Source organism: Eubalaena glacialis, chromosome 18, assembly GCF_028564815.1.
Source record: "Eubalaena glacialis isolate mEubGla1 chromosome 18, mEubGla1.1.hap2.+ XY, whole genome shotgun sequence".
Classification (NCBI taxonomy): domain Eukaryota; kingdom Metazoa; phylum Chordata; class Mammalia; order Artiodactyla; family Balaenidae; genus Eubalaena; species Eubalaena glacialis.
In genome coordinates this window covers 19415356-19442235 of record NC_083733.1, presented here as the reverse complement: position 1 = coordinate 19442235, position 26880 = coordinate 19415356, and the positions used below count along the sequence as shown (strand labels likewise).

The 26880-nt window shown below is 54.1% G+C and overlaps 2 protein-coding genes across 7 annotated transcripts; both read right to left on the bottom strand.

The window, feature by feature from the left end:
- Window positions 1–1907: 1907 nt before the first annotated feature.
- On the bottom strand, window positions 1908–5607 carry TPPP3 (tubulin polymerization promoting protein family member 3). Of its 5 annotated transcripts, none has more exons than XM_061173116.1 (5): window positions 5336–5523; window positions 3149–3313; window positions 2830–3023; window positions 2564–2717; window positions 1908–2448 (listed from the first exon to the last, which is right to left on the bottom strand). In XM_061173116.1, the coding sequence occupies exons 3-5, from the start codon at window positions 3015–3017 to the stop codon at window positions 2260–2262; spliced, it is 531 nt and encodes a 176-aa protein (XP_061029099.1). In that variant the 5' UTR covers window positions 3018–3023; window positions 3149–3313; window positions 5336–5523; the 3' UTR covers window positions 1908–2259. The 5 variants fall into 5 exon arrangements, with proteins under 5 accessions (XP_061029099.1, XP_061029100.1, XP_061029101.1 ...); XM_061173117.1 differs by having other exon boundaries at window positions 3149–3203; XM_061173118.1 differs by lacking the exons at window positions 3149–3313; window positions 5336–5523 and adding an exon at window positions 5588–5607.
- Window positions 5608–6410: 803 nt separating this feature from the next.
- Window positions 6411–26699, bottom strand: ZDHHC1 (zinc finger DHHC-type containing 1). Of its 2 annotated transcripts, XM_061174573.1 has the most exons (12): window positions 26401–26699; window positions 19612–19658; window positions 17972–18214; window positions 13365–13540; window positions 11648–11749; window positions 11111–11235; window positions 10852–11010; window positions 10444–10556; window positions 7524–7606; window positions 7191–7284; window positions 6974–7052; window positions 6411–6863 (listed from the first exon to the last, which is right to left on the bottom strand). In XM_061174573.1, the coding sequence occupies exons 2-12, from the start codon at window positions 19618–19620 to the stop codon at window positions 6598–6600; spliced, it is 1449 nt and encodes a 482-aa protein (XP_061030556.1). In that variant the 5' UTR covers window positions 19621–19658; window positions 26401–26699; the 3' UTR covers window positions 6411–6597. The 2 variants fall into 2 exon arrangements, with proteins under 2 accessions (XP_061030556.1, XP_061030557.1); XM_061174574.1 differs by lacking the exon at window positions 13365–13540 and having other exon boundaries at window positions 17947–18214.
- Between the last annotated feature and the right edge of the window lie 181 nt (window positions 26700–26880).

Here is a 26880-nt window from a genome sequence, read left to right as displayed (position 1 = left end):
TTAGGAGAAAGAAGGAAACAAGGCTGGGATGGAAAACAGGTCCTCAGGGAAGTTCTCCAAAAGGAGAGGCAGGGCCCCTCTGAGGTTTGGCCTTCCCGCCAGCTATACATAGAGGGTTTTAATGGCTCCATCCCACAGATCCTAACTTCTCTTCCTTGCCCAACTGGCTTTGCTAGCGAGGGTACCCAAAGCTTTCCACCATGAGGAGGCTATGCGGAGATGGAGCAGTGATAACTGAAGGGCTGAAGTGGCATTGTTTGGTCAGTTCCTGCCATGAACCAGATTCGGCTAGACTAAGGGTATTCCTGGCTCCGGGTGGGCCTTGATTTCCCACAGGCTCCATAACCACTTTTAAAGAAGAGGGGGCTTTACCCCTACAAGGTGGAGTTTCGGGACTCGGCCAGTTCTCTCTCTGGGCTCCACTAAGCCACACTGCCAATCATAGGAGGGGCCAAACTGCTGCTCCCATACGCACTGGATGGTAATCTCACCTGCAGCTTAATAGCTTAATAACCTGGACCAGGCCAATTTGCAGGATTTGGGTTTCTCTCCTATTATGCTAATTTAAGTAAGCTTGCAATTTAAACCAATTCCCCAGGGCTGGAGGAAGTATTCCTCTTACTGTATGCTGGTGGGAGAGGTAGAGCTGTCTGAAACTCTTCCCTGAGCAATGCAAGGTCAGCGGAGTCAGGAGGATCCCACAACAGTCAGCCATTAGGCAAGGCTCTGCTGTGACCAGGTGATGATCTCTGCTCTCTAATTCTCACCTCACCCCCCAGCGTCTCTGTTCCAAGCCACACTATCACTCTTTACCCTCGCTCCAAGTGACTTTGGGCTCAAGGGACTCTGGGGCCACCTGGGGCAAGAACATCCTAGAACAGCCCGAGGGAGAGGGAATAAACAGTTGTGCTGCTTTGCTTTGTTATCTGGGTGAAGAAAAAATATTTGTGAATGTGTGCCTTTTAAGCCTTTTCTAGCACTCTTAGGGACTCTGGGCAGTCCCTAAGTTCCATCCAGCCCACTTGTCAGCAGGAGGGAAGGAGAGTTGGCCCCAAAGCCTTAGACTTGGGAATAACTCTGGCCTAACATTGAGAACCTCAGAGGGGAGAAAAGGTTGATCTGAAAGCTCCCAGGAGTTCTCAGGATCAGAGAGAGACCCCCCCCCCGCCCTGCAACCTGGGATGATGAACAGATGGGAGGGAATCAGCAAGAAGAGGCCCCTTCACTGTTGGACACCCTGCTCACCTGTCAAAGGCTGATGTTGGGTGCCAAGTTCTATCGCTGGCCATCCAGCCTCATTTTTGGAAATCAGTGTTGGGGCTTGCTGTGTTAGAAAGAGCCTCGCCAGGGAGGCAAGAGGCATGGTTCTGGCCTCTATTCTGCGGAAGCCCCTTCACTCTCTGGGCCTGAGTTTCCTCAGCTATAAAATTGGGAGTTGAACTGTCTACTGTCTGCTGTCTTGCATTTTCTGATATTCTGAGATGCAGCCCAGCATGACTCACCTTGGTAGCCCTCTGGAGTGGAGGCCTGTCAGCAAGCTTAGAGCTGAGGCCTGGCACTGGGCCCCACCAATGCTTAGCCTAGTCTGAGTTTGCTGTCTCATCGCCCCCCTGCTGTGAAAGCAGAGAGGCCAAGACTGAGGCCCTAATTGCGGGAAGGTAGCCATGATGTCAGAACTCTAGGTCAGGGCTGAGGTAAAAGGCTTTTGATTTCCCTATAGAGCATCCTCATTCAGCCTGGCTCTGTGCTAATGGAAGGGGCCTGGTGTGTGTCTTTTTCTGGGCAGGGCTGCCAGTGGAAGAATCAGCAGAGTGCAACTTGGAAGGGGTTGATGACACTGAGGGGTCGTGGGGTGTGAATGTCATTACCCTTGTTGTCATATACCTGACCAGGCCATATTGGTACAAAAGGTGGCTTTATTGAGGTCCAGGTAAGAATTAGCACTTGGCCAGAGCAGCAGCTTAAATATGAGGCAAGCAGGCAGGGGTTAGCCATGCCCGGGGCTAGGTTGGGGTGGTGAGGCTATAGGCACAGACTCTCCCCAGACAGACAGAAGTCGAGGAGGAAAGAAAAAGGGGAAGGGGATGCAGAGCAGTCTGGGTCAGAGGTCTGGTGGGCTGGCCCCATAGGGCTGGGCAGGAAGCGCTGGGCGGCAGATCCAGCAAGGAGGGGACCGGGCTCTCTTGCTCCACATGCCCCTTAGGCCCAGGCCTGAGCCTCTGGCAGGGGCAGCCGTGCTAGGGGGGGCCTTCCCAGGCCTCACTTCTTCACCTTGGCATCATAGGTACCTGCATTCTTGTAGGCACTCACATAGCCACTGTCATCCAGGATGTCCTGCCGCCCAGCAATGCCCTTGCCCTTGCCGCTCTCATCGAAGCGTTCCTTGTGGGAGCCCGTGTACTTGCTGGTGTCAGTCAGCCGTTCCACAGCACCCCCTGTTTTTGCTTTCTGTTTGGACAGAGTTCCCCCAGGGGTACCTGGTTAGGGAGCCCAGCCCTTCCAACCCCAGCCAAGATTCCCCATACCCCCCTCAGTGGCCAGCCGAGACCATCAGGGCACTTACAGTAACACCCACGTTGGCTGGTTCCTTGCCTGCCACCAGCTGGCAGATGGCATCAAAGGCCTCCTCCTTGCTCTTCCCCTTGAATCGTTTGGGTGCCAGCTCTTCTAGGGCCTTCTTGAACTCCTCATAGTTGATGACCCGGGCAGACTTCCCCCTGCCAGGTATGTGGACACCATGAGTTTTCCCCCTTCTCCACATCCTCCCTGGTTCCAGCCCCCCAATTCCCCTTCTAGGAACATCAGAAGCAGGGAATGCCTGGGGCTCACTTGACTTTGGAGAAGACGATGTCGACATCGGTCCCTGTCACAGCCTTTCCATCAGCCACCTTGCAGTCCTTGCACAGCTTGGCCCAGTTCTTGCCATTCATCTCGTGCCCACTGGCCTTGGGATCACCATGGATGGCAAACTTGCGGAAGCTTTCCTCCAGCCCAGCCACGTCTGTGCTCGCTGCCATGCCACCCTGTTAGGGACCCACCTTGGTCACCTCCTAGCCAAGCTCTCCCCCCCACCCCCCAAGGCACAGAGCATCACTGCCTCTACCTCAAAACCTGCAAGGTTGAAGTTGCAGGCACTTCTGCCACATACCCTCAGAGCTGGAGATGGAGCTGCCTGCAGAAAGGGGCCAGCACTCAATGTCTGACTGGGCCCCAGAGCCGTGAGGAAGAGCCCCGAGAGGAAAGGTCCTGTCACTTAATGCCAGCCTGGCTCAGAGTGGAGTTCAGAAGATGAAATCATGATGCTCGCACCAGGCTGGGAACAGAGTAGCACTGTCCAGAAAAACTGTGAGAGCAGCAGCTGGGGCCGTGGCTTTGTCTGGCCCTGGCACAAGGCCTGCTTGGGTGGAAGTGAGGGTGGCAGAGCGGGCCCCCTCCCTGGGAGTTCCATGCCAGGCTGGGTCAGTACCAGGCCAGGCTGCTGGTTGGGCAGGTATTTAGTGAGGACAGTGTCTCTCTCAGGGTCATGAGGACCCAGCAAGACCCAGCCCAGGCTGAGAAGGGAGCCAGAGCACAGGCAGGGGTGCAGCTGGCCCAGCTGGGACCTTGTTACTATTTGCTGTTAAACAAAAACATGAGGGAAGGGGAACTTGGGGCTGGCCTGGCCACAGTTTGTGAAGCCTGGAGACAGTTGCTAAGGGAGGGTGGTACTGCTTGGAGAATGTTGCTAAGGGCAGGATGGTGTCAGGGCAGCTCAGGGAGAAGCTCCCAGTGCTGCTGGGCTGGGCTGGAGAATGGGCTCACGGGTGGGGCATATCAGCACTCCCAGCACCTGGGGCACAACCGTGGCTTCCTGGCCCCTTTCCAGCCATTGGGGCTGTAACGTCCCAATTTGTGGAGTTTAGGAGGAGCAGGAGATTGAGGGGCTAGCCTGAGTGGGGGTTGTAGAGTTATGAGCCCCTAGAGGCATGATGGCAAGTGAGACTGTGGCCTTGGCCCTGTAATCCTCACACCTACGCTCTGCTCTGCGCTGAAGCACACTTCCCCAATGTCTACACCTTCAGCCCTCTATGGAGGCCTCCTGGCCACACCCTGAGCACCACCACACTAGTCCACACTCTCACAGCTGTGTGCACTTAGCCCTGGCCCTCCATACCCTCGGCCTTAGTCCCACTGACCACAACCCTTAACCTGGTACTCAGACCTCCCTGACCACACCAGCCCTGCAATGAAGTGCCCCTCACACCCCTTACTGCAGTCCCCTGACCACACCCACAGCCCTGGGACTAAGGGCCCAGGCCATTCCCTCAGCATGCACGCCCCACACATATACTAACAGCCCTGTACTGAGGCCCCCCAATAATACCCTCAGCCCTGCACTAAAGGGTCTTCCCCACACTTGCCCACAGCACCCACTGCAGTGCCCGACCACACCCTCAGCTCTGCACTGAAACTCCCTCCATGTAACACAGCCTGGTACTGAGGCCTCCCTGACCACACCCTCAGCCCTGCACTGCAGCCACTTCCATCCATACACGGGAAGCCCTGGGACTGGGTCCCCCGTCCACACACCCACAGGCCTTACTGAGACCCCTAACCAGAGCCTCACAACTCACCCTCTCTCCATACATATGCAGCCCCTGACCACACCCTCAGTTGTGTCCTCAGCAACTATCTTCCACCTCTCCCTTTTATAATAGAGCCTCCAGTGACCACAGCCTGGAGCCTGCCTGCCTGCCTACCCCCCTTCCACTACCACTGGCCTTAACACTGAAAACCCTCCCCGGGTCACCACACTCACCCATCCCTAAATTGCAGTTTCTGGAACTGGGCTCACCCACAGCTCCTACATTGCAGCAACTCGGTGGGTCCAGAATCCCTTTCAAACAGCACTCCCCTTCCCTCTCCCTACACTGCAATCTCCCACCAGCAATCTGAAGGAGACCCGCACTTTGTTCACCAAGGGTAAAGTCTGGGGGAGCTTGAGTGCCACAGGATGCTTGTTCCAGGGGCCTAGCAGGACCCTGCACCTGTGCTCACTCCTGTCTGTGAGAAGATGGATTCTTGGTAATTTCAGGCTGATCAGGTGGTGCCAAGTCACAGGCCCCGGTCCCAGGGGTCTGCAGGCCACGCTCGCTCCCGCTGGGACAGCTGGAGTAATCAATCAGCAAGGAGTTGGGGGTGGGGGTGGAACGTTTGGGCCCAGCGCAGGACCGCTCAGCTCGTGTCCTCAACTCGGTACCATCCAGGGTTGAGACCCCTCCCAGGCCGCTCCCACCCCACCCCCTTCTTATCGTGCAGGATATTGATTAGAGTGGTCGGCGCCGGGGTCTCCTACCGGCTTCTACCTCGTGGCTGCTCCTGCAGTGCACGTTCGATGGACAGAAAGAAGGACGCAAGAATGGACCGATGGACGCAGGAGACTAGGCGGCTCCGCAGCTCTGCTCCCTGCCGGCTCTGGGGCGGGACTGCAGGCCGGGCGGTTCCGCCGTATTATTCCCTTGTTTCTCGGTCTCCATAGAGACGGCGAGTCCCACCCCCGGGGCTGTCTCGGCGGGAGAGTGACCAAGGTCACGCTGGCTCCACCTACCCGACCCCGCCCGCTCCGCGCTCCGCGGGGGCGGAGCTGCTGCGATAGTCTCATCCCGCTGCACCCGGGGCAGCTCTGTGGCTGGGGTGACCAGACCTTTGTATTCTGGACGTCCTCGGATGGCCCGCATCCTGGGCTCCGCCCGAAGTTCAAAGCAGATGCCCGCCTCCAGGGGAGATCCAACTTCCCAGAGCAGCAACCGAAGGCCTTTGGCGGGGGGCGGGGTGGGGGCGTGCAGAGGAGTGGGAAGGTCCCTTCCCTTAGTGACAGTGGGGTCTAGAGCTGGCTCAAGACCACAGCTCTCCAATGAACGTGTGGCATCCCAGGTCACAACTCCGGGTCACTGGGGGCGGGAGGGGACAGTGAACGAATCACGAGTGCCAGCCCCAAAATCCTGGTACACCGACCTCTCTCCCGCGGCCAGGGAAAAGCTCCTGGACTTCCTGGGTCCGCGTCCTCATTTATTCCCACCCCAACCCGGTGTTAGCCTCGCAGTCTCTGCTTCCGCTGCTGCCTCCCGAGCCCAAAGCCTGCTTCCCCTCCTCTCTCCAAGTGCAAACCCTATCTTCAAGAAAAATAACCTCCTCCAGGCAGCTTCCAGGACCTTTCCCAACCAGGAGCCCCGTACCTGAGCTTCTCCATATGACAATCTGGGTGGCCACCCAGCGTACGGGGGGGGGGGGGACCCACCTCACCCTTTGCCCCTAGGCTGACTGGCAATGGTCCGGCTCCAGGAGGGCCCGTGGCCCTTGCCATTAAGAAGGTATGCACAGATGAAATTTTGAAAAAAAAAAAAAAAAAAAAAAGGTATGCACTAACTACGCAAAAGCATAAAAAAGTTTATTGGAGCATCACGGCTGGTGGGGGCTGTTATTGCTGAGTCATGGGGGAGGGGGCCGATCCCGCCGGCCCTTAGGGGCCCCTAAAGTGCACTCAGTGCGGCGGGGGTGGGGGTGTTGCATAGAGAGTCTGTCCCGCCGCTCCTCCGCCATCCCTGCTTCTTGTCCCAGCTAAGCGAGACCGGCTTCCGGGCCGCCCCGAGCACCGGGCTCGCCGCTACTCGGGCTTACGAAAACGGCCGGCGCACGCGCCTGCAGCGCCAGCCGGGGCTTTCTGCCCCTGCCCACGGGGGAGGCCAGACCGGCGCTGCCTAGGCGCGTCTGAGCCACTGGAATCTCATCCATGGACTCGGCTGACGCCGAGTGGTAGGCGCCTGCAGGGCTGGCGTCAGCGGAATCCGACGACGAGCTGGAGCGGCGGCCGGGGGTCCGCGGCCCTATGGGGTCGGAAGGGAACGTGAGACTAGGAGCTGCTACTCACTTAGGGCCCTACCTTTCCCTCCCTCGTAGCTCCCCGAGCAGGATCCGGTCAGGAAGGGGCGCTCACCCGGCAGCCTGGGCAACGGGGGCTCCCGGTCCAAGGTTCTGGAGGTCGGTACCTTATACATGCGCCGCTTCCTTTTTTTCTGCAGAGACAGTGGGAAGCCTGAATACCCCTTCCCCAGACCTCACATCGCCAAAAGACGCGCAGGAGTAGAGAAGGGTAGAGGCTTCTTTCCCATCCCCTTCCACCGGGCAGGGGGCCCAGCACAGTCCCCCCCTACCTGGGGTCGGATCCGGGGGGTCAGAGCGAGAGTCTCTGGGGAGGAGGGCGGTGGAGGCTCCACGTGGCCGCGGGTGGCAAGGAACCGGGAGGGGCTGAAGGGGAAGTGGGAGGATAAATGCTGGATGCTGTTGTTCCTTCAAATCCCACCCTGTTGGAGGTCCTAAAATAAGCCTCCCTTCCTAGCTGGAAAGGGGCATTGATCTGTCCAAGGCCATGATAGCCTGGACCAAGACCTGTGCCTTGGCTTTGGCCTAACCCCTTTCTCCCACCTCAGATGGCCCTGCCATGCCAATGGGAGATGTGAGGTGGCACTTGCCCAGGTTGCACTCACTTGGCATTCACTGAGGCAGGCCTGGCCTGGCCAGGGGGCTCTGGGCGCACATGGCTGAAGGTCCGCATGTAGAACTCCATCTCCTGGGGAAGATGGAGGTGAGGGAGGCTGGGAGGCCAGGTGTGGGTCCAGGGCCTTCTGGGTCCTGGGCCCACTCTGTCTTGGATGCAACACCCCCTTACTGGTTTCTGTGGGAGGTCTGGGCACAGAGGTCTAGGGCTGTCCTCCAGGCTTCCCAGGTATGCTGGGAAAACCCCAATGCAGAATGAGGCTTAAAACACCTGTTTTTGTACCTTACCCCACCCCCACCATTTTCCTCACTTCATTTAGTCAAACTCCACCTCCTCCAGGAAGCCTCCAGCCTCATGTGTCCAATGTACCCAGTCTAGAGCTGTTCTGGCCAAGTTGGGTTGGGGAGAAGAGGGACTCAGAGAGGCCCTCTCCTGCTCCTGGCTCCTCCCAGGGCTCCAGTCTCTGAACCGATTTTTTTCCCTAGTTGGGAGACTGGGCAGTTCACACACCCGGGTGTGCACCCGAGGCTGCGAGGCTACCTGCAGGAATCCATGGTTCCCTCGGAGCTGAGTCCTCAGAGTACCAGACACAATCTCAGCTGCTGGCGGGGAGTGGGGGGGATGAGCGGTCTCCCCAACTTCTACCGGTAAAGGGAAGGCAGTAGGTGGTGGAAAAAACAGCGCCACAGCCCCACCTGGGACCAGGCTTATGGGTGTTCTCTGTCTTGTTTAGTCGCTGATCCTCACAGTGACCATGGGAGTAGCAGACCCAACCCCTGAAAGTGAAGGGGTCTGAAGCCGGGAGGTAGCAGGAGTGGCCTAGGCTCGCACCCCAGCACACAGCAAGCGCCGGGCCACGCCCAAGAGGACTGCAGGTGAGGAAACAAAAGCCAGGAAAAACAGCCTGAGAAGGGAGCCTGGCGGAGGATGTGGGGTGGCTGGGGGTAGGGCACTGGACAGCTGTCGCCGACTAGGCAGTCGTTTCCATGGAGACCCGGGCGTCCTGACTAATGCAGAGACGACACTGTAACAGCAACACCGTCTCTAAAACAAGCCTATGTTTGGGGGCAACGGCTCCAGAGTGGGGCCCCTCCCGCATTCCTGCTCAGGGTGGGGGTGGGGAGGCCGCCTGCAGGACGGCCCTAGCAGATCTGGGGGACAAGCCCAGCCAGTCACCGGCTGGCTACACAGAGGCAGAGAATGAACCCTGGGCAAGCCCTGTGCCCAACACCTGCCCAGGCTGGCCCTTTGGGGAGGAATGTGGAGGTGCCAGCCTGAGCAGAGGAGCCCTGGGAAAGAGGAAGGAGTCAAAGGCCAGTCACAAGGGCTGGGACGCCAAGGGAATCCTTCCCCCACACATTTCCTCTTCACCAGTGTGCACCTAGCACCCCTCCAGGGCCCAGGAGAGAGGGGGCAAAGCCTACCCTGGTGCCCCTGGGTTCTAGAAGTGTAGGGCAGAGGGCAGGGCAGCAGTAGAGGATGGTCTCAGAAGCCTGATGGGCCAGAATGGGACAGGAGCCAGGCCCTAGCCAGCTGGGGAAGTTTGAGGGTGCCACCAGGGTGTCCCCATTCAAATTCCCCTCCCCTCATCAAAGCTGTCCGTACAATCCTCCCTCAGAGACATTCAAAACTTGCACATTCCTGAATGGTACATGGCACCTCTCAGCCTCAGCTCTCCTCTGTACGATGGGACAAACACACCCCTTCTCCCTCTGCCGACGTCTCCCTCAGGTCATTTTCAGATGATATTAAATGCCCTTGCTGCTGGCACATCTGGCCCCAAAGCCTAAGCAGGCAGTAACTACAGAGCAGGGGTCCCGAGCATTCGAGTCTGGGGATCCCAGGGCCAGCCCTGCCTCAGTGGGCACTGGCTGTGAAGCTTAAGAAAGTCTCCTGCCTACCTCTCTGAGCCTCAGTCTCCTCTGTGAAGTGGGGATAGGGATGGTGCCCACTCCCAGGATGGCTGCCACTGTGCTTACATGGGTTCTGTGCCCAGCACCAGGGCAGGTACACAACGGTGTGGCAGTTGCGGGGGGGAGGGGGTCTCTACCAACAGCCATCACTCCCCCAGGCCTACCCAGGCCTGGCAGCCTGGCCCACCCCTGGCGATGAGAACAGGAGAGGTGAGGTCCCAAGCACTCCCCCAATCCACCCACCAGCCTGTGTTTGTGTCCAGTTGCCATGAGGACTTCGGATCCAGAGCTCAGCCTTCCCAACAAGGCCTGCCTGGGCCCCCTGCCTTCCCAGTCCCTGGGGGCTCCAAGGACTGGACCACCCCACCCCCAGCTGCTGACCTCAGGAAGCCAAGGGGCATGGGAATGGGGATAGGCTGATCAACAGCTGGGCTGGCCAGGCCCCGAGCCTGGGCTGGAGGATTCCTGCTTCAGAGTGCAGAGACCTTAACTCTTCCTAGACCCAGCTTGCTTAATCTTTCTTGGCCTCAATATGTTCATCTGCAACATGGGTACGGTAGCATTACCTGCCTCATGGGCTGTTTCAAGATTTAAATGGAGTAATGGGTATAAGGGCTCAGGGTCACAGGTGGAGAGAACTGATGGCTCTATCCTGGTGACCCAGTCCTTGATCCATCCCTCTCTCTTCTCCTGCGGCCACAACCTGCCTGCTTCCAGGCTCCCACATTCTGTGCCCTCCAGCACATGCTTAGAGCCTTTCCCCTGGGGTCAGGGAAACACAGGGCTTCCTCTGGCTGTGGCCACACTTGAGCAAGCAGGCACATGCTTAGTACAGGCTTGCCCTCGCCTCTGCTGCCTCCAGCACCCCCTACCCCAGCTGCTCTTCCAGGCCTGCTTCCCTTTGCCCTGTCTTGTCACTGGCTACTCGCTGCACAGCCCACCACCCCTCCCACACCCCTTCTCCCACTCCCTCAGCCCTCTGGGCCACTTCTATACCTGAATGGGCCGCATCCTGGGGGGACATGACTCAAGCTCCCTGTGGGCCCCCTTCGCCTCCTGGGGCGGACGATGCTGCACGATGTATTCATAGGTGGTGAGCTTGTGCCACACTGAGGGGGTGAAGAGAGGGCTCAGTGCAATGGAAAAGGAACCCTGGAGTTCAGAAGGTGAGGGAGGGTACCCAACCACAGGCTAAAACCATTGTCCCCATATACACTAAGCCATGGAGTGAGACCAGGTCACCATTAGAGAGCCAGCACTAGGAAGGGGCATAGTTTCAAGGCTCTACAGCCCAAACTGGGTAACTTCCAGCTTAGGGACTCCCATCCCATGAAAGGCAGGTGTGGGTGTATATGTGGGGGTAGGGGCAGGGGGCACTTACTGAGATAAATGTGGGGCACTTACTGAGATAAATGTGGAAGCAGAGCAGGTGGCCGAGCAGGGCTGTGGAGAGCAGGCCCAGAAGGATGAGAAGGGCAGCCAGAGCCAGGATGGCAGGAGCCTGGGTCTCCACAGGGGCAGCAGGCAGGAACACGAACCACACATCTGTGTGATTCTTCAAGACTGCAAGGCACAGGCAGACTGTGCTCAGCCAGGGATGTAACCAGTGACCAGAACAGGCCCAGGGTTGGGGGATGGGAGTGAGCCTGGAGCCCACACTGACCTTCAAAGTGGCGGTTGGTACGCAGCCGCATGGGGTTGACAAAGAACTCCACAAAGACATAAGTGGCCACCAGCACGAGGAGCAGGACGCCCAGTAAGGCAGATGCCACACTGTGTAGAAAGAGCCTGGGCCCAGCCGTGGGCAGCTGTCAGCACCCAGGTGCTCCAGCTGGGCAAGGGCCCAGAGCTCAGAAGGGCCGGTGGTTAGGATGGGGAGCTGGGCCTCCGACCCCACAGCCCTGACTCCTCACGAAGCCAAAGCCTTAGGGCAAAGGTGAATATAGGTGGCCACCCCCAACAGGCTCCCCACCTTTCCCTGGGCCAGCAGGAGAAAAGACTCCAAACCTACCCTCATCGCTCTCAGGCGGAAGCCATCGGGAGCATCACCCTCAGACCAGCACACACACTAACGCACACCAGCGCACACGTCCCGCAAGTACCCCTATCATCGCCCCGCCCCATACGCAGGTTCAAGGCCCCTGGCTCGCACAGACACAGGCATCGCCAGGCACCCCTGTGGCCCAGGCCTGGCTCTCACCGGTAGTTCCTCTCGCCCACGCAGTTGTTGAGCCACTTGCAGTGGTGGTCAAAGCCGCACACGCATTTGTTGCAGGCGCTGCAGTGCTTGGAACGAGCACTCCTGCGGTGGGGAGGGGGCACAGCGCGGTTGCGGGATTCTCCCTCCTTTTGCTGCCCGGCCTGGCTGGGGGGTTGCCAGTTCCGCGCCTGGAGCGGGTCACCCACCCGCGCCTAAGCGGAGAGCGGAGCGCGTAAAAGGGGAGCATGCGCGCCCTCTGGCGGGGGACACTGTGGGGCGGGGCACCCGGAGGAAGCAGCGCTTCTGAAGAGGCGGGGTGGGGGCGGGGACGGGAGGTGTACCCAGCGGCGGGAGGAGGAGTAGGCGGCGTTATACTGTCCCGCTCTGGGACAGTGCACCCGGGTGATGGTGGCGTGAAACGAAAACGGAGTTTTCCAAGCAAGGACCCCCTTTGCCCAGCCAGGAGGCAATGCAGGTATGGGGCCAGGGAGCAGACGAGAGCAAGGCTGCTGGACCCAGGGCCTGCGGTGCTCTTCCTGACATCGCCATTTTTTGAGTCCCTGTTTCTCTGCCACACTATGGGAAATTTCCTGGCATTCTTCCAGAAAACCCCAGTCTATCTGGGCTAATCCAAAGGGAGACAAAGGAAGAGGGGTAAGCAGACATCTGGGTGAGCAGTAAGCAGTTCACCGCAGTGGGTCAGGTGAGGTGAGGCTACATTAGGAATGCAAGAGAGTCTCCCTGCCCCAGGGAGGAACCAGGAAAGGCCAAAGGAGAGTGGAAGAATAAATTTCGACCCCCTCCCCCAGAACAGAATGGAGCCCTGGAATATGCAGCAACTGCCAGAGCATCCACTGAGGAACAACGCGCTGACTGGTGTCTAGTGAAAGAAAGGATGGTCTGATGCCGAAGTCCTCAGCATCTTAATGCCGTTGGCTCTTTCTCTGTCCTATGGACAGAACCCCTTCAACAGGCTGCTTGGGGCTTAATATTAAAAGTGTGGAGCTAGCCTTGAACCATACCCCCATCCCTGATCCCCTACCTAAGGCTGGGAGACTGGGATGCTCCAGAGAGGGGCTTAGGGAGGCAGTCTGGACCAGCCAAGGGGGTATGGGCTCTGTACATTCTGACCCCTCAATGTGACCTGGAGTAAGTCACTTGGCCTCTCTGGGCCTCAGATTCCTCGTGCATAAACAAGGATAACAGTATTGGCTTCGGGGCCAGGCAGGCTGGGTTGTGAATCTGGCTGCCCAGTAGCCATATGACCAACCTCAGGCCACTCAGCCTTTCTGAGCATTGGACTCTTCCTCCTCTGTGAAGTGAGAAAGATGTTGCCCACTCTGCAGGGTGGTTGTTCATAAGCACTTAGCACATGGTAAGTAGTCAAGTGTTGCTCCCCTCTCTGCCCATACCTGGGAATGCTGGTGAGAGAAGGGGGGTGGTTACTGGTAGAGTTAGTCATCAGAAGTGTTTGTGGCAGTGCCAATTGTTTCCTACTTTGTTGGAAATGCTATTCCTCATCTTCTGTTTCCAATCACCTTCTCCCTCACCCAGTTCTCTGTCACTCCACTAAGATTCTTGACTGTGTGAAATAAGAGGGTTCTGAGGCTTCAGAATGACTGTAAAGCCTGGGCATGCCCCTGTCTGCCTTCAGCTCCCACTGGCAGTTCCCCGGGCACACTCATCGGCCACACACACCCAGTCCACACACACTCACACATCTACGTCGCACAAGTTGCAGTGCAGGTCTTCAATGACGTGTGCATGTTGGCTGCGGTTGAAGATGGGCAGGGGCCCAGCATAGCTCTTGTCCCGCACATTGGCATCTGCTGGATCGATGGAAACAGCAGTCAGGTGCACCACGAGGTGGCCAGCAAAGATGGCGCCCATGCACTGACCCAGCAGGTTAAAGACTCACTCCACACTGCCGGCTGAGAGCCCCACTTCTGCTTCCTGTGGCCAGAGAACTGCTCTCTACCTCCATGTGACTCCCCAGTGCAGAGACTCTCTGCCTGTGCCACCTCCTACTTGTGCCGCCTCCTACCTGTGCCCCATATGGAAGAGCAGAGGGGCTATCTGGTAATGGAGCTCACAAGCCAGCACTGCCTGCTGCTGCTGAGGAGACCAACTATAGGGCCCTGGCCTCACTAATCCAGGCCTGGCGTAGGCCCTGGCTGATCTTACCTCAGAATCTGACCTGGTTTCTGATTCTAAATGGTGAAATGAGACTGAAAGAGACCATCCTCTAAAGGTTGAAGGACCCAAAATATAAGTTCTAAGCTTGTTTATCTTGCTTTCACAGGAGGTCAGCTCTGAGAAGAAGACATCCTCTCCCAGCAGCCAGGCCAGTTGGAGAATCACTTGCAGACAGGGCCTCATATATCCACTGCCTCCCCAATCTAGAGTCCAGGTACTTGGAGCCCTGGGGCTGAATGTCTGGGACGGCCTAACATGTTCAGGGGCTGGCCAGGGGGCAGCATGGCTAATTCCTGAAACACAGATCTTCCAGGATCTATCTGCTCAGCAGTTGGACCAAATGCTGGACACAGTATGCTGACAACTTACTGCAAAGTAAATGTGTAAAACTTCACTAATAGATTCCACCCAGGCAGCCATCCACCCTCCATCTAGCTATCTATCAATCCATCCATCTATCCTCTTGCTAGCCAAGTAGACATCATCTCTCCATCACTTATCCTCCATCCATCAGCTGTCCAACCTCCTTTTTTTCTTCCTCTTCACAGCAGCCAAATTTTCCTACATGTCTGCAGGAGCCAGGCTCCACCCTAATGTGCTATACCAGAGCTGAAAGAGACAATCCTGTGGCCCATCACAACCTCTCTATCCCTACGGCCCTGGCTGTGCGTCAGGCCGTCACCTCTTGCCTGGGTTATTCCATAGTCTCCTGACTCTGCTTCTCATGTCTGCGTCCCCTTGAGTACCCTTTACTTGGGTAGTGAGCTCTGAAAAGCTTAAACCTAAAGCCTTGACTGCTTAAACTCCTGCAGTGGCTCTCAAGCTAAAGTTTACTCTTCAGCTCAGTGTTCACGGCCCCTTTTCCTCTGGATCCTCTCAAACCTCTCTGGTATCACCAACCACTACTCCTTACCATTCCAGGCTCTCTTCAGACACACTGAATATAGGCAAACATTTAGTTTCCTGCCTGCTCCAACACTTCTTCCCTCCCCCCCCCCACCCCCCTGGTTCATTCATTCAGCTATTTACTGAGGTCTTTCTCTATGCCAGGCACTGAGGGATATGGCAGGAGCAAGACAGACTTGGCCCCTAGCCCCAAGGAGCCTACAGTCTGGCAGGAAACACAGAGGTTAATCAAAGAGTAGGTTGATTGCAATAACGAAAGTTCAGGGGACTATGTGAGTTTGTAACTGGGTGACCTCATCTAGTCTGAAGGGACCTGGAAAGTTTCCCTGAGGAAGTATCATCTCAGCTGAGACTTAGAGAGAAACAGATGACAGGAACGTGGCAGGTAATATAAAGAGGAAAGGGGGCCTGGCTGGGTACTGGGAACAAGCAGAGTCCCAACTAGATGTGTGGTCCCAGCTCAGCTTATTGGTGCCATGCAAGAAAGAGAGCCCATGTCACCAAATTCTGGCTTTTCAGAAGGAACCAGAAATCTGGATTTGTGTCTGGATATATGAGGCATCTCATTTTTAAAATGTTGACAAGGAAATAAATAATTTTTTAAATGTACCTGCCAAAGAAACACTTAAGATATGTCCATTTTGTGTGTTCGTTATCCCTCAATTAAAAAAAAAATCTGTAGGCCAAACTGGCCCATGGGCTGCTAGGTCTTGACTTCTAACTTAGCTGGGTATTGGGGTGGAGAGACAGGCTAGGAGCTTCCAGGCAGAGACCAGTGTTGTTGCAACAGAGAACAACAGAGGAAATAAAATAAGAAGATGCTGGGGAGAGAAGCAGAGTCCAGAATGTGGAGAGCCATGATGATCTTGAACCTTAAGGCAGGAAGAAGCTATTAGAGGGTGTTAAGCTGGGGAGTAACTTTATCATATTTGTTTTTTGAAAGGGCACTCTGGCTGCAGGGATAGAGATGGACTGGCCGTGGTGAGAGCATGTGTGGGGAGACCTGTTTGGAAACGAATGGTCATCTAGGTAAGAGAGGCAGATGGCAGTGGGGAGAAAAGAGGGCAAATACAATAGCTTTTTAGGAGGCAAAATCAACAGGACTTGATGACTGACTGGATATAGGTGATGAAGGAAAGGGGCGGAGCCAAGAGTACCTAGAGAGGCCAGGAAGAGGGAAGGAGGGGAGCTGAGAGCAACAGGTATGCATCTGGGTGGTGATGTTGGTCTACATGGCCCTCCTCCTGCACCCACAGTCTGCTGTATGAATCCCTACCCCCATACTTACCATGTGATGATCTCCAATCTACAAGGCTTTCCTCCAGTTGGAAGCGGAACACCTAGAGCTGGGGCCCTGTTTTACCCATCTTTGCAACCCTAGGGCCCAGGCAAGTTCTAGGTGCAAGGTGAGTGCTTGGTACACACCATTACCCTACCTCATTCTGCAGGGGCCCCTGAGGGAACCTGCAGAAGGAAGGTGGCTTTGATGGGAGGACAGAGAACCATTCAGGCCTGGAAATGGGAGTGCCAAACCAGGTGGTTCTTTGAGCCTCCAGCATTGCCCAAAGCAATAAATATGGGGAGGACAAAACCCTCAAACCATCCCACTGCCTCAGAGTCAGACTGCCTGAGCAGTCCTTCTGGCCTCACAGGGTAGCAATTGTGTGACCTCAGGAAGTCATTTAATCTCTCTGAGCCCCAATTTCTTTTATGAAAGTGGAGAGAACACCTTCCTTACAGATTATTATGAGAGTTGAACAAGATCATCCATGTATAGGGGTTGGCACAGTGCCTGCCACATATAAGTGCTCGATAAATGCTAGTTACTCTTGGTTACTGTTATTTGCTCTGATTCTGCTCACTCCAAACTATGTGGTTATTAACCTGGCTTCCCAGGTACCCTGATGGCAGAAAGCCAGGGAGTCCTGAGTGAGTGGTGTACCCATTCCGGATCATGGGAGGAATGTTCCATGAAGCATTCTACTTAATAGCACTGACTAAGCCCTGTTGGTCACCTCAGAGAAAGTCTAGTTTTCATGTACAAAGTTGATGACTAGGCCCCGGGCCCTAGTGAAGCAGGAAGCCCCTCAGTGACACTGCTGGCATCGGAGACCAACAACCTTCTCTAGAGTCCTTCTCCACCCACCTGCCCTGGCTACCCACCAGCCAAGGGCTCTATGGTTTCCCAAGAGAGCATGCTCACATTCATGGCTCATACGTTCTGGTGCTCACACACACACATCCTTGTGTGCTCCTTGTCCCCTGCCTGGGAAGCAGGCAGGACTCCTCCTGTCAGATAGAGGAGAAGGCTAAGATGCGGAGAGCTGGCAGAAGCTGCTCAGCCTTGTGCAGCTCTGAAAGGGCTGAGTTGAAGGGTGCTGACTCTACGCCTGAGACTTTCAAATTCATCCCTGCTCACTCCTTTAGCTCACCCTAGGCCGCCTTCTCCCAGAGGCCCAAGGAATCATCTCCATGAAGCACACACACCAAGGCACACTCTCATGGGCACCCTCTGGACTGGGGCACGTGGCCACATGCTGCCCCTCAACCGCCCAGACTTGCAGCCACATCCTCTGCTCCTGGGGCCTGTGGTCAGGGCTGGGGCAGTCACATCACTAAGTTCAGGCAAGCTCATGTTTGTCACAATTCCCAGGAGCTTCCAGGGCATATTTATCCCTCCTCTTGTCAATTCAACCTTACCCTAAAAGAGTCTGATTTATAAAATCGATGAGCTCCTAAACAGTCCTGGGTACAGCATAATAATCTCTGTAAATAAAACCATATTTTAAATGTACCAGGAAACTTACCATGTAAAGGAATTCTACCATTATTCTTATTCTTTCCAAAAAGTGAAAAATTATTTCATAAATGGAATAAGGTACTCTCTTTTATCCCTTGTTGAGCTCTGGACACAATTAGCTTAAAGAGAGCTTTAAGGTTCTCTTCTGTAATTGCTCTTGTGGTACCTCAGTTGATGAGGTTCCCATCTGTGTGGGGCTTTCAACGCTCCAAGGTTCGTTAGGCCTGTTCCCTCACCCAATCAGGCAGAGGGGTCAGATGGGGGTTGGAGGCCAGGCAGGTAGGCAACTGGTCCCCCCAGGCAGAGACAGGGCCCATCTGCGCTCTCTGAGGCTCTGGAACCCAGCTTCAGGCCTCGCCCATGTCCCTCCATCCATTGTCCCCACTCTTCTATGTACCAGTCCCACACTTTCCCAAGGATACAGCATAGCCAGCAGGCACCCAGTGGTGAGGCAGGAGGGGAACAAGGACCCCAAAGCCAATCACAGCAAAGAAGAGGTACAGCAGCCAGGCCACAATCTGGAGCGGGTGAGGGGGCCAGCTCCACCCATTCCGGCGGGACCGCTGGCCCTGCAGCTCCGGGGAGTGTCCGCTGGCCTGTGCAGGTGCTGTCCATACATTCTTCTCAGGGGCTGTCTTGTTAGAGGGCTTGTTGCAGATGTTCATCTCCAGAGGGAGAAAAGGTAGAAAGATCATTAGCCTGAGGAGGCCCAGGCTGGAGCCCAGAGCCCCATGCCTGCAGTCAGGTTTCAGCAGGAGGGGCAGGCTAGTATGTGAAGGCATCTCCCAGCTACTTTGCAGGGGAATCCGGGGCCCTAGCATGAGTAGCCTGGCAGTGAGGAAGGATGGCAGTAGAGTGCTAGTCTCAAAGCCCCAGAGCAAGTTCTGGCCCCAGTCCTAGCCAGGACAAGGTAGGAAGGTCCAGGGTTTATTCAGCTCACAGTGTGACTGCCTGTTATTCTGCTCTGTCTCCACAGCCATCAGAGTTAAACCCAATAAGACATGTTCTCATCTGGTAACAATATCAGGCTGAGGCCAGAGCGATGAGAACACATGCTGATTCTGTTAGGATTAGTCACCTCTGTCTTGAGGCCCAAATGCAAGTGTCAGAGAGGGCCCCGTTACACTTTGCTAAGGGAAACAGGGAGTGGAGGTGTTCAAAAGAGGGATCTGGCCTCTGCCCCTCAGCAAGCATGTAATCCCTTTAAGGACTGGGGGGCCCTGAACCATCTCCCCTGTGCCTCAGATAAGCTACCTGGGGCTTCTTGGCTGGAGAGAAGCCAGCACACAAGAGAGGGGAGGAATCCTCATTGGTTCCCTCCAGCAGTGGAAATGACCATGTTTCTCTAAGTAAATGTGGGCCTGGTACAGTGAGAACAAAAAGGTGAGCTGATGCCTTTGACTCACTTGAGGGAGTTCAGGGAAAGACAGGCCTTGGCCAGAGCCAAACCACCAGATGGCAGCACTCTTTACCCCCATCCCACCATCGCTCAGCCCAAGAGCTGACTCGGTGGTCAAAGATACATGCAGGGCAGACGGGTAGGCCTGTCATGACAGGAGAAAGAGCCCAACCCCAGTATCTTCTGGGCCTGAGGTGGGACCAGAGCCTGGGCAGGCAGTGCCTCACTTGGGTAGACAGGCCAATTCGGAGCTCTTGGTGGGAAGGTCAAGAGCTGCAGAAAAAACCCTGGCAGCTGGACTCTCCTTTCAGGAGTCCATGCCTGTTGGCCAGGGAGTCTGACTAAGCCCAAGGGTATGGCAGACCCTGCTCAGCACATCTGCCTTGAACACCTTCCTCACTTCTAAACCCAACAAAATGTGACTTGACCTTCAGAGCCCACTGCAAGCATCACCTCATCCAGGAAGCTTTCCCTGATGCCCCAAGTTAGTCAGGGGGCCCTCACACTCAGTCTTTATTGGGCAAGTCACTTTGCTGTTTGGAACACTTTGCCATCTCCATGTCTGCCCCCCTGTTATGCCAGCTTCCCCTAAGGGCAGCAAAGGTACTGTGATTCATTCACCTATGTTCCCCACATCCCCTCCCCCAAGCACCCAGAACATACCTTGTACATAGTAGGTGCTCAGTAAATGTTTTCTGACTTGAAAACATCTGAAATAAAAGGAAATGTGGGCACGGTAAATGATGAGGAATCCTGACTCAACCAAAGCCATCTAGCCCGTTCTGCCCTGCCTTCAATCTGCACAGTCGCCAGGCACCCGTACCCACCCCACTCACGCCAGCCCCATGGCTGTTACCCTAGCTGCCAGACACTCACGCTCAGCCACTCTGCCCTTCATCCCACCTGAGGCCCAGAGCCTCCTGTAAACCAAACTTGGAGAGTCTGAGTAGCCTCATCCCAAAGCTAAATGGAGTGACCCTAGCTTTCTCCCAGGGACTCCACTGGAATTCTTTGGTCATTTGCTTTGTCTTCAGTAAAAAGCAATGAAAGGTGAAAAAAGAGCCCCAGCTTCGGAGGAAACAGATCTAGGTTCAAGTCCTGGTTCTTCACTTACTAGCTGAGTGGCTTGAGTTTCTTCATCTGAAAAACAGGGGTAGGGATGCCTACCTAGGGCTGTATATAGATCAGCAACACTGTAGGTAAAGCATTGACACATAAATGTTCCCTAAATGATAGACATTATGATTACCCTTAAAATAGCCCTCTGGGGTGTCCTCATCTCTCCAGACTGAGGAGGCTACCGCATCTGATATTCTGTGAGGTTTTATGAGGTTATGCCCAAAGTGATGGGGTTGGTTGAAGTTGCTTTCTTAAGTCAGTAGTCCCAAGGAACACATTGTCATAAGAGCTGGGCCACTGGATTGTCATTCTAAACTTCTCAGCTTTGATCAAAGATGACAAAGGTGATCAAAAAGCTGGCATCACTTTATTTGGAATGTCCCCAGAGGTGCAAATCTTTGTCCTTGATTTTTGGAAACAAAGGTCATCAGGTCAAGCCCAGTGTATACAGTTGAGCTGGGCAGTTCTGCTCAGGAGGACAAATCCCTGTGGCTTCCACATAGGTTCTCCAGTGATATCATCACCAGGGCAACTTCTTTGAAGGGAACCCATTAATTGGGATTCCTAAGTCCTGACTTTCTCTTTGCCATCCTCACACCTGAATAACCCAACACCTTGAGGTAGTTTATAAAGAAAGAAGCAGAGGCACATGGCTGGCTGACAGGCCCCCGCTGCCGGAGTGGGCTGGCAGTGGCCACAGGCACCCCCAGTGCTGCTGCATCCCTGACACCTGAGGCAGGAGGAGTCACCACCTGAGGCCAGGGGCCTACCACAAACAGCCTTAGGGGTTTCTCTGATACCAAACCCCAGTACCCTTGGCCCAGACAGGTACCACTTGTATGAGACCATGGATGAGGGGATGGTGCTGTCGGGTGTAAGTCCCTTGCAGCAGTGGCAGCCTGGTACCATGCCACCTGCAACAACCAACTCTTAACTGATGATATTTTCCCTTGTGGAGTTGGTGGCCACAAATTCTTTTGGCCCAAAAAATTTTGATTAAAAGGGCTTGGAGGTAGGAGAGAATCCAAGATGAGGCTTCAAGCATGGATGGGACCAGGCACTGTCACCAGACCCAGGGACTTCTCTGGCTGTCCTACCCCTCTCAGCACTTCCCTAGGAGACCAGATTAAAAGATGCGTGGTTCTGCTACCAGACAACATGGCCAGCTTGTGCACTCATGCCTTGGCCCAGTCAGTGCTTATTGCGGTCCAGCCCCCTTGTGCATTAAAGACGTAAACACAGATGAGACCATGTTCCTGCCCTCAGGGGCCCAGACAGATTTCAGGGAAGTGGGTGAATGGGTATTCTGGCAGCCCTGCAGGGGCCAGCCATTCAGTATGATAAAACACGGAGTGGGTGGGTTTGGGGTCAGAGAGCAAGATCCACAGAGAGAGAGAGAGAGAGACAGAGACAGAGACAGATGAGCCCTGGGAAGTTGCAGGGTCAGATCCTAGGTTGAAACCAAGTGCCCCTAAAACCAAGTTCCCTTACCAAGATTATGATTAATCTCTCTCTCCAAAACTTTATTCCCTTTCAAGTCACCTCTGACCTCAATCCTGTGCTAACTGAACACTAAACAACCAGAGTCGCATGACTAAAACTGCTGTTGTCGATGACATCATTAATGTACTAAAATTGCTACTATAGATGTCATCATTAATGTACAAACTCAGGTTGTTTCTCCAGGGCAAGATGAGCTAACAGATCCCTGAGCCATGGACCACCTGGCCAAAGAATCATAAACCAGAGACATTCTGACTCCTGAAACTACAATTAAGAAATGTCACAAAAATGTCACAGGACAATGATTAATCCCAGCCTCTTTGTTCTCCTCCCTCCCCCCACCAAAAAAAAAAAAGAAAACTCTAACTCAAAGACCAAGTTGGAGTGGACCTGAGGCATGTCTCCCACTCCCTTTGCTTGGCACCCTGCAATAAACACTGTATTTGCCTTCACCACAGCCTGGTGTCAGCAGATTGGCTTTGCTACGTGTTGGGCAAGCAGATCCGACTTTGGTTCAGTAACAAGGTGATCACAGGAGGCCAGGTGAGTAAGTTTAGGCACTGTTGAAAGAGCCACAGGGAATCACAGAAAGTTTAAACAGGGGAGTTGACATAAAGGTGATGGGTGTTTTAGAAAGCTTTCTAGTCACACTGGGAAGGAGGGCATGAGCAAGAAGCAAAAGGGCATGGGGGTAGGTGACACCACAGCAGGCTGGCCTAGGGAGGGCAGCAGCCTATTGTATTGGGAGGAGTTGGGTGGGAAGTGGGGGTCAAGCCCACAAGCTCCCTGATGCCCTGCTGCATCTTTGGTGGGCTGAGAGGTATGTGGACCTTGACAAAAGATTCTCAAGTACCTTCTGCTGCCACAGAACAAACCACAGAGTTAAGCTGGTGGAGACAGAAAGAAGACAAGAGCAAAGAGGCCCCGTGGAGTGTTAGGCCAAAGGTAGCCACTGCCCTGGTGAGCCAAGGGCCCACCTGGCTTCTGACGCAGGCTGGAGGGCCTGTGCAGGTCCCTCCCTGTCCCAACAAGGGGAAGGCCATTGCTAGGATGACAATAATCTATGTTAACATTGACTTGCTTAAAGTCTAAAATAGCATTTTCCAAATAAGGTTAGGCTACCTTAATTTATATGCCTATTTTTTTTTTTTTAATAATTCTTTATTTATTTATTTTTGGCTGTGTTGGGTCTTCGTTTCTGTGTGAGGGCTTTCTCCAGTTGCGGCAAGTGGGGGCCACTCTTCATTGCGGTGCGCGGGCCTCTCACTATCGCGGCCTCTCTTGTTGCGGAACACAGGCTCCAGACGCGCAGACTCAGTAGTTGTGGCTCACGGGCCTAGTTGCTCCGCGGCATGTGGGATCTTCCCAGACCTGGGCTCGAACCCGTGTCCCCTGCATTGGCAGGCAGATTCTCAACCACTGCGCCACCAGGAAAGCCCTATATGCCTAATTTAAGTGAGGAAAATCTTACCATTTCAGGTTCTCATTATGAACTACAGAATAGTTACCTGACTGGTCCACTTCCCTCTTGCCCACCTCTGCTCTCACCAAAAAAAAATATTTAGGAATGTTGTTCTGAGATTCATGAATAGCATTGTAAAAGAACCAGACTGAGGTGAAAAGTACCAGCCCTGGAGAGGCTGTAGGCATCCCTGCATTTCTGCAAGATGTCTGAGAATTTCAGGAAAGAATCTACTTAAGTACCAGAGGGTTTGTTGGTAGAGGCCACAGAACTGGGAAGGTACAGTGATGGGGTCAGAAGAGAGGTGACAGGGCTGATGTGGGGGCTTGGAGGGCCTGGAGATCTGAGTTACCAACAGGGAGAAACAGGTTGGAGCCAGGGAAGAGGGCTAGGCCTGGAGACATAGCCTGGTTCTGGTCCCTGCGTTGCCACTCACAGATTGAGGAACCTGGTGGGCAAATTTCACAAAGCCATCTCTTTGGATCTCTCCTTTATTTATTTTTCAAAAAGGTTAACTGGAAAGCAATTTGGTAATGTCTACCAAACTTGAGAACACATATACCCTTGAGCCAAGACATTCCATTTCTAGGTATTTATCTTACACATATGCTCATAAAGTGCACAAAGATTCATTGCAGTCTTGTTTGTAATAATAAAGGACAAAAAACAATACAAACAAATATATGGCACATCCACACAGTGGAATGCTATATAACATCAAAAATAATGAGGGATGAAATGACTTTTGATACACAGTTAAGCAGAAAAGCAAGATGTGGGACAGTTGTAGAGTGTGCTACGAGTGAGTGAAAACCAAGGTGGATGGATAGACATCTACGTTCCTATATGCACAGATTCTCTCTGGAAAGAAATGCAAGAAAGCAAACATAGGGATAGCCTGTGAGAAGGTGATCCAGTGGCTGGGGATGAGAGATTTGCTTCTACTATGTACTCCTTGGTGCTGTTTGGATTTTTTTTTTTTTTTTTTTTTTTTTACCATGTGCATGTACTACTTTTGAAAAAAAAAAAGTCAAATAAATAATTGAAGGGTGTCATCTCTTACCCTCCTGGCCCCAGTGGGCTGCCATGTGGACCAAATGTGCTCGTGTGATCTAGAGCCCAGTACTGCACCAGGCAAACAAGGAAATCTTGCCTAACAACCATGCAACAAAAGAGCACTCAGTTTTAGTTCAATGCTTTCTCACTCTCGAAACAAGTTCTGAGTTGTTCAGCTGAAGAGCTCCCTGTGAGCTGTTAGGGCTTTTGTTAAAGCCGGAATCAGACAAGCAGGCAGCACAACAGAGGAGCAGCTGGGCAGGACCTTGTTCCAAATCTCAGCTGAAGGTCAGCTCAGCTCCCCGTGACTCCAGAACCCAAAGGGAAGGTGCATGCCACAGGAAGGTTTCATTCCCAACCATCTTTTCTTTTTGCTAGAGGATTTATGGTTGCTGTGTGTGTGATTTTCTATGGATACTTCAAAACAAGTTTTCTGGTTTTTTCCCAGGATCTACTTTTAAACCCATTTTCACTGAGATTTAACAGATGCCCAATTTAACCATCTAAAGGAGGGGCTGGAAAGAAAATGCTGCATGGTGCACACTGTTTTACAGCACAAAATGTTATTTATAAAAGAACTTTCAAGGGGCAAGTACTTTGTTTATTAGAATTACCCACAGGTGCCAAAGTAGTCTCTGGACTTAAGATTCTGGGAAGTGGCTAGTTTGACTAAGAGATACACATCACAGCAACTCCCAGAAAATAAATTGGAACCTCAAGCCTTTCTCATAGACCTCTCTAGTCATTGGTCTCAGATGTGGCTGGGCTCCTCACATCAACAACACACAGAAGTCTGATGCTAGGGCAGGAAAAGCTTGAAACCTCAGTCATTCCTGAGCTGACATGGTCTGCAGACATTTCCTGTGCCATTCTCTTCCTGAAGCAACCACTGCAAACTATTTGGGATTCAAGTTAAGCCAAGGAAAGAGGACAAGAAGAAGGGAGCAACATGGAGCTGAAACAAGGCCAGTGAGCAGAGGCAAGCATTGTTGATTTTAACCAGGAAATCAACTCCCATGATGGTAGAAGCAAGCCTTGAGGAACACCCACCAAGAAACTGTCATTAAGAACAACTTTGTAAGAAAAAAAAGTAAGAAAAGTAAGAAAAACAAAAGAAAAAAACCTGTCTAATTAAGTACCAATGTTGCCTTTATTGAATCTCATGGTGATTATCTGTTTACAAACCCGTCTCCCACTGTGAACCACCAGTTCCACAAAAAGAGGGACCACCCCTCACCCATCTCTAAATCCAGTTCTCCTTCAAGAAGGGAAGTTAAGCCACTTCTTACCATTTCTGCTGCCATCACCCTAATCCAAGCCCCAGTCATTGCTCCCCTACGGTATTTCAACAGTAACAATAACCATCGCTAGCATTTAGAGGGCATTTATTCTTTGCTAGGCACTGCTTTAAGTGTTTTGATGGAATTCACTTATTAAACCCTCACAACTCTCTGAGGTAGGTCCTATCATTTCAAATTGTTCTCATAGGCCTCTCTAGTCATTGGTCTCAGATGTGGCTGGCCCCTCACTTTCTCTCTCATAAACAACATGCAGAACAATATGCCCCTTTCACAGATGAGGACACTGAGTCTCAGAGAGACTAAGTAAATTCTAGGAGGCACAGCTAGACTGGCAGAACTAGGATGGCCCTCAGCTGACTTCCTGGTGTGCCCTGTCACAATCACACTGCTCACCTCACCAGAGTGAGGTGAGCTTTTCAAAACTTGAAATTCATCAAAACTCCTCAATGGTTTCCTCCTCCTGCTAGGATAAAGTTGAAACCGCCACCGCATCCTTCAAGGCTCCCCTCACGCTTGCTGTTCCTCTGTACCTGCTGCCTCCAGATCTTTGCATTTGCTTTTGCCTCTTCCAGAAACACCGTTTCCCTGATCACAATGCTGGCTCCTTTTCAACCCTCAGCTCTTGGCTTAAAAGTCACATGATAGAGCGGAGCCTCCCTGACCACCTCCCTTCATTTCAGCACCAGAGCATTTAACCCAGCCTGAAATCACTTCAGTTGTGTATCTGGCTCCTGCTCCCCGCAACCCCGCCCCGCCCCTTCTTAACACTGCGGGTTCTGGAGAACCGCGGTGTCCTCTCTGGAGCCCTCCGTGGCCCCGCGCCTGGCAAAAAGCAGACGCTCAATGCAGATCTGTGAACCGGATGAATGCTAGAAGGAAGCCGGGCGCTCTGCCCGGTACCTGGAGCCCAGGCCGCGGGATCCAGGCGCAGAGCTCGGCCGGGCGGCAGCAGCTCTGGCCCCGTGGCTGAGGCCAGGCTTCGAGGAGGGAACTGCAGCGGGGGCTCCTCACCTGCGCGTCGTCGACCGAGCCGATCGGCCTTGCCAAGGTCACTCAGCGGCTCAGCCCCCGCGCCTGGCCGTCCACCCACCCCAGGGCGGCGGCGCTTCAGACTCTCGCAGCGGAGACGGTTCCCGGGACCCGGAGGCGGTGCGCCCCGGATCGGGGCCCCATCCCGGGCCGCGCGGGGGAGGTTAGGCCCGCAAGTCCTCCGGCTCCGGCTCGAGCGGGCTGGCTGTACCGCGGGGCGAGGCTGACACGGGCTGGGCCTCGTCCGGCGCGGGCCCGTTCCCCTGGCAACGGCGCGGGCTACGGCGCCCCACAGCGGCCAAACCGCGCTGCGTCACGTCGCTCCGGCACCCTGGCTCCGGGCGGGGCTCACCAGGGACCCCCTGGCGTCCTAGCCCAACCATTCTCCATTCCTTTCCAACATTTCTTCTCAAAAACCCACTTTCCCCACGCCCAATCCACAGCTTGTCTTCTCGAAATCCT

Bases quoted from the DNA above. Each gene is read 5' to 3' on its own strand.
- ZDHHC1 (XM_061174573.1), bottom strand. The intron at 11,750-13,364 runs GTGAGTGTGTGT...TCCCCACCGCAG, and splicing joins AACTTGTGCGACGTAGATGT to GAGTGCTCGTTCCAAGCACT. The intron at 6,864-6,973 runs GTGAGCGCCCCT...CCGACCCCATAG, and splicing joins CCCGTTGCCCAGGCTGCCGG to GGCCGCGGACCCCCGGCCGC.
- TPPP3 (XM_061173118.1), bottom strand. From the start codon at position 3,017: ATGGCAGCGAGCACAGACGTGGCTGGGCTGGAGGAAAGCTTCCGCAAG. The intron at 2,718-2,829 runs GTGAGCCCCAGG...CATACCTGGCAG, and splicing joins ATCGTCTTCTCCAAAGTCAA to GGGGAAGTCTGCCCGGGTCA. The intron at 2,449-2,563 runs GTAAGTGCCCTG...CTGTCCAAACAG, and splicing joins CAGCCAACGTGGGTGTTACT to AAAGCAAAAACAGGGGGTGC.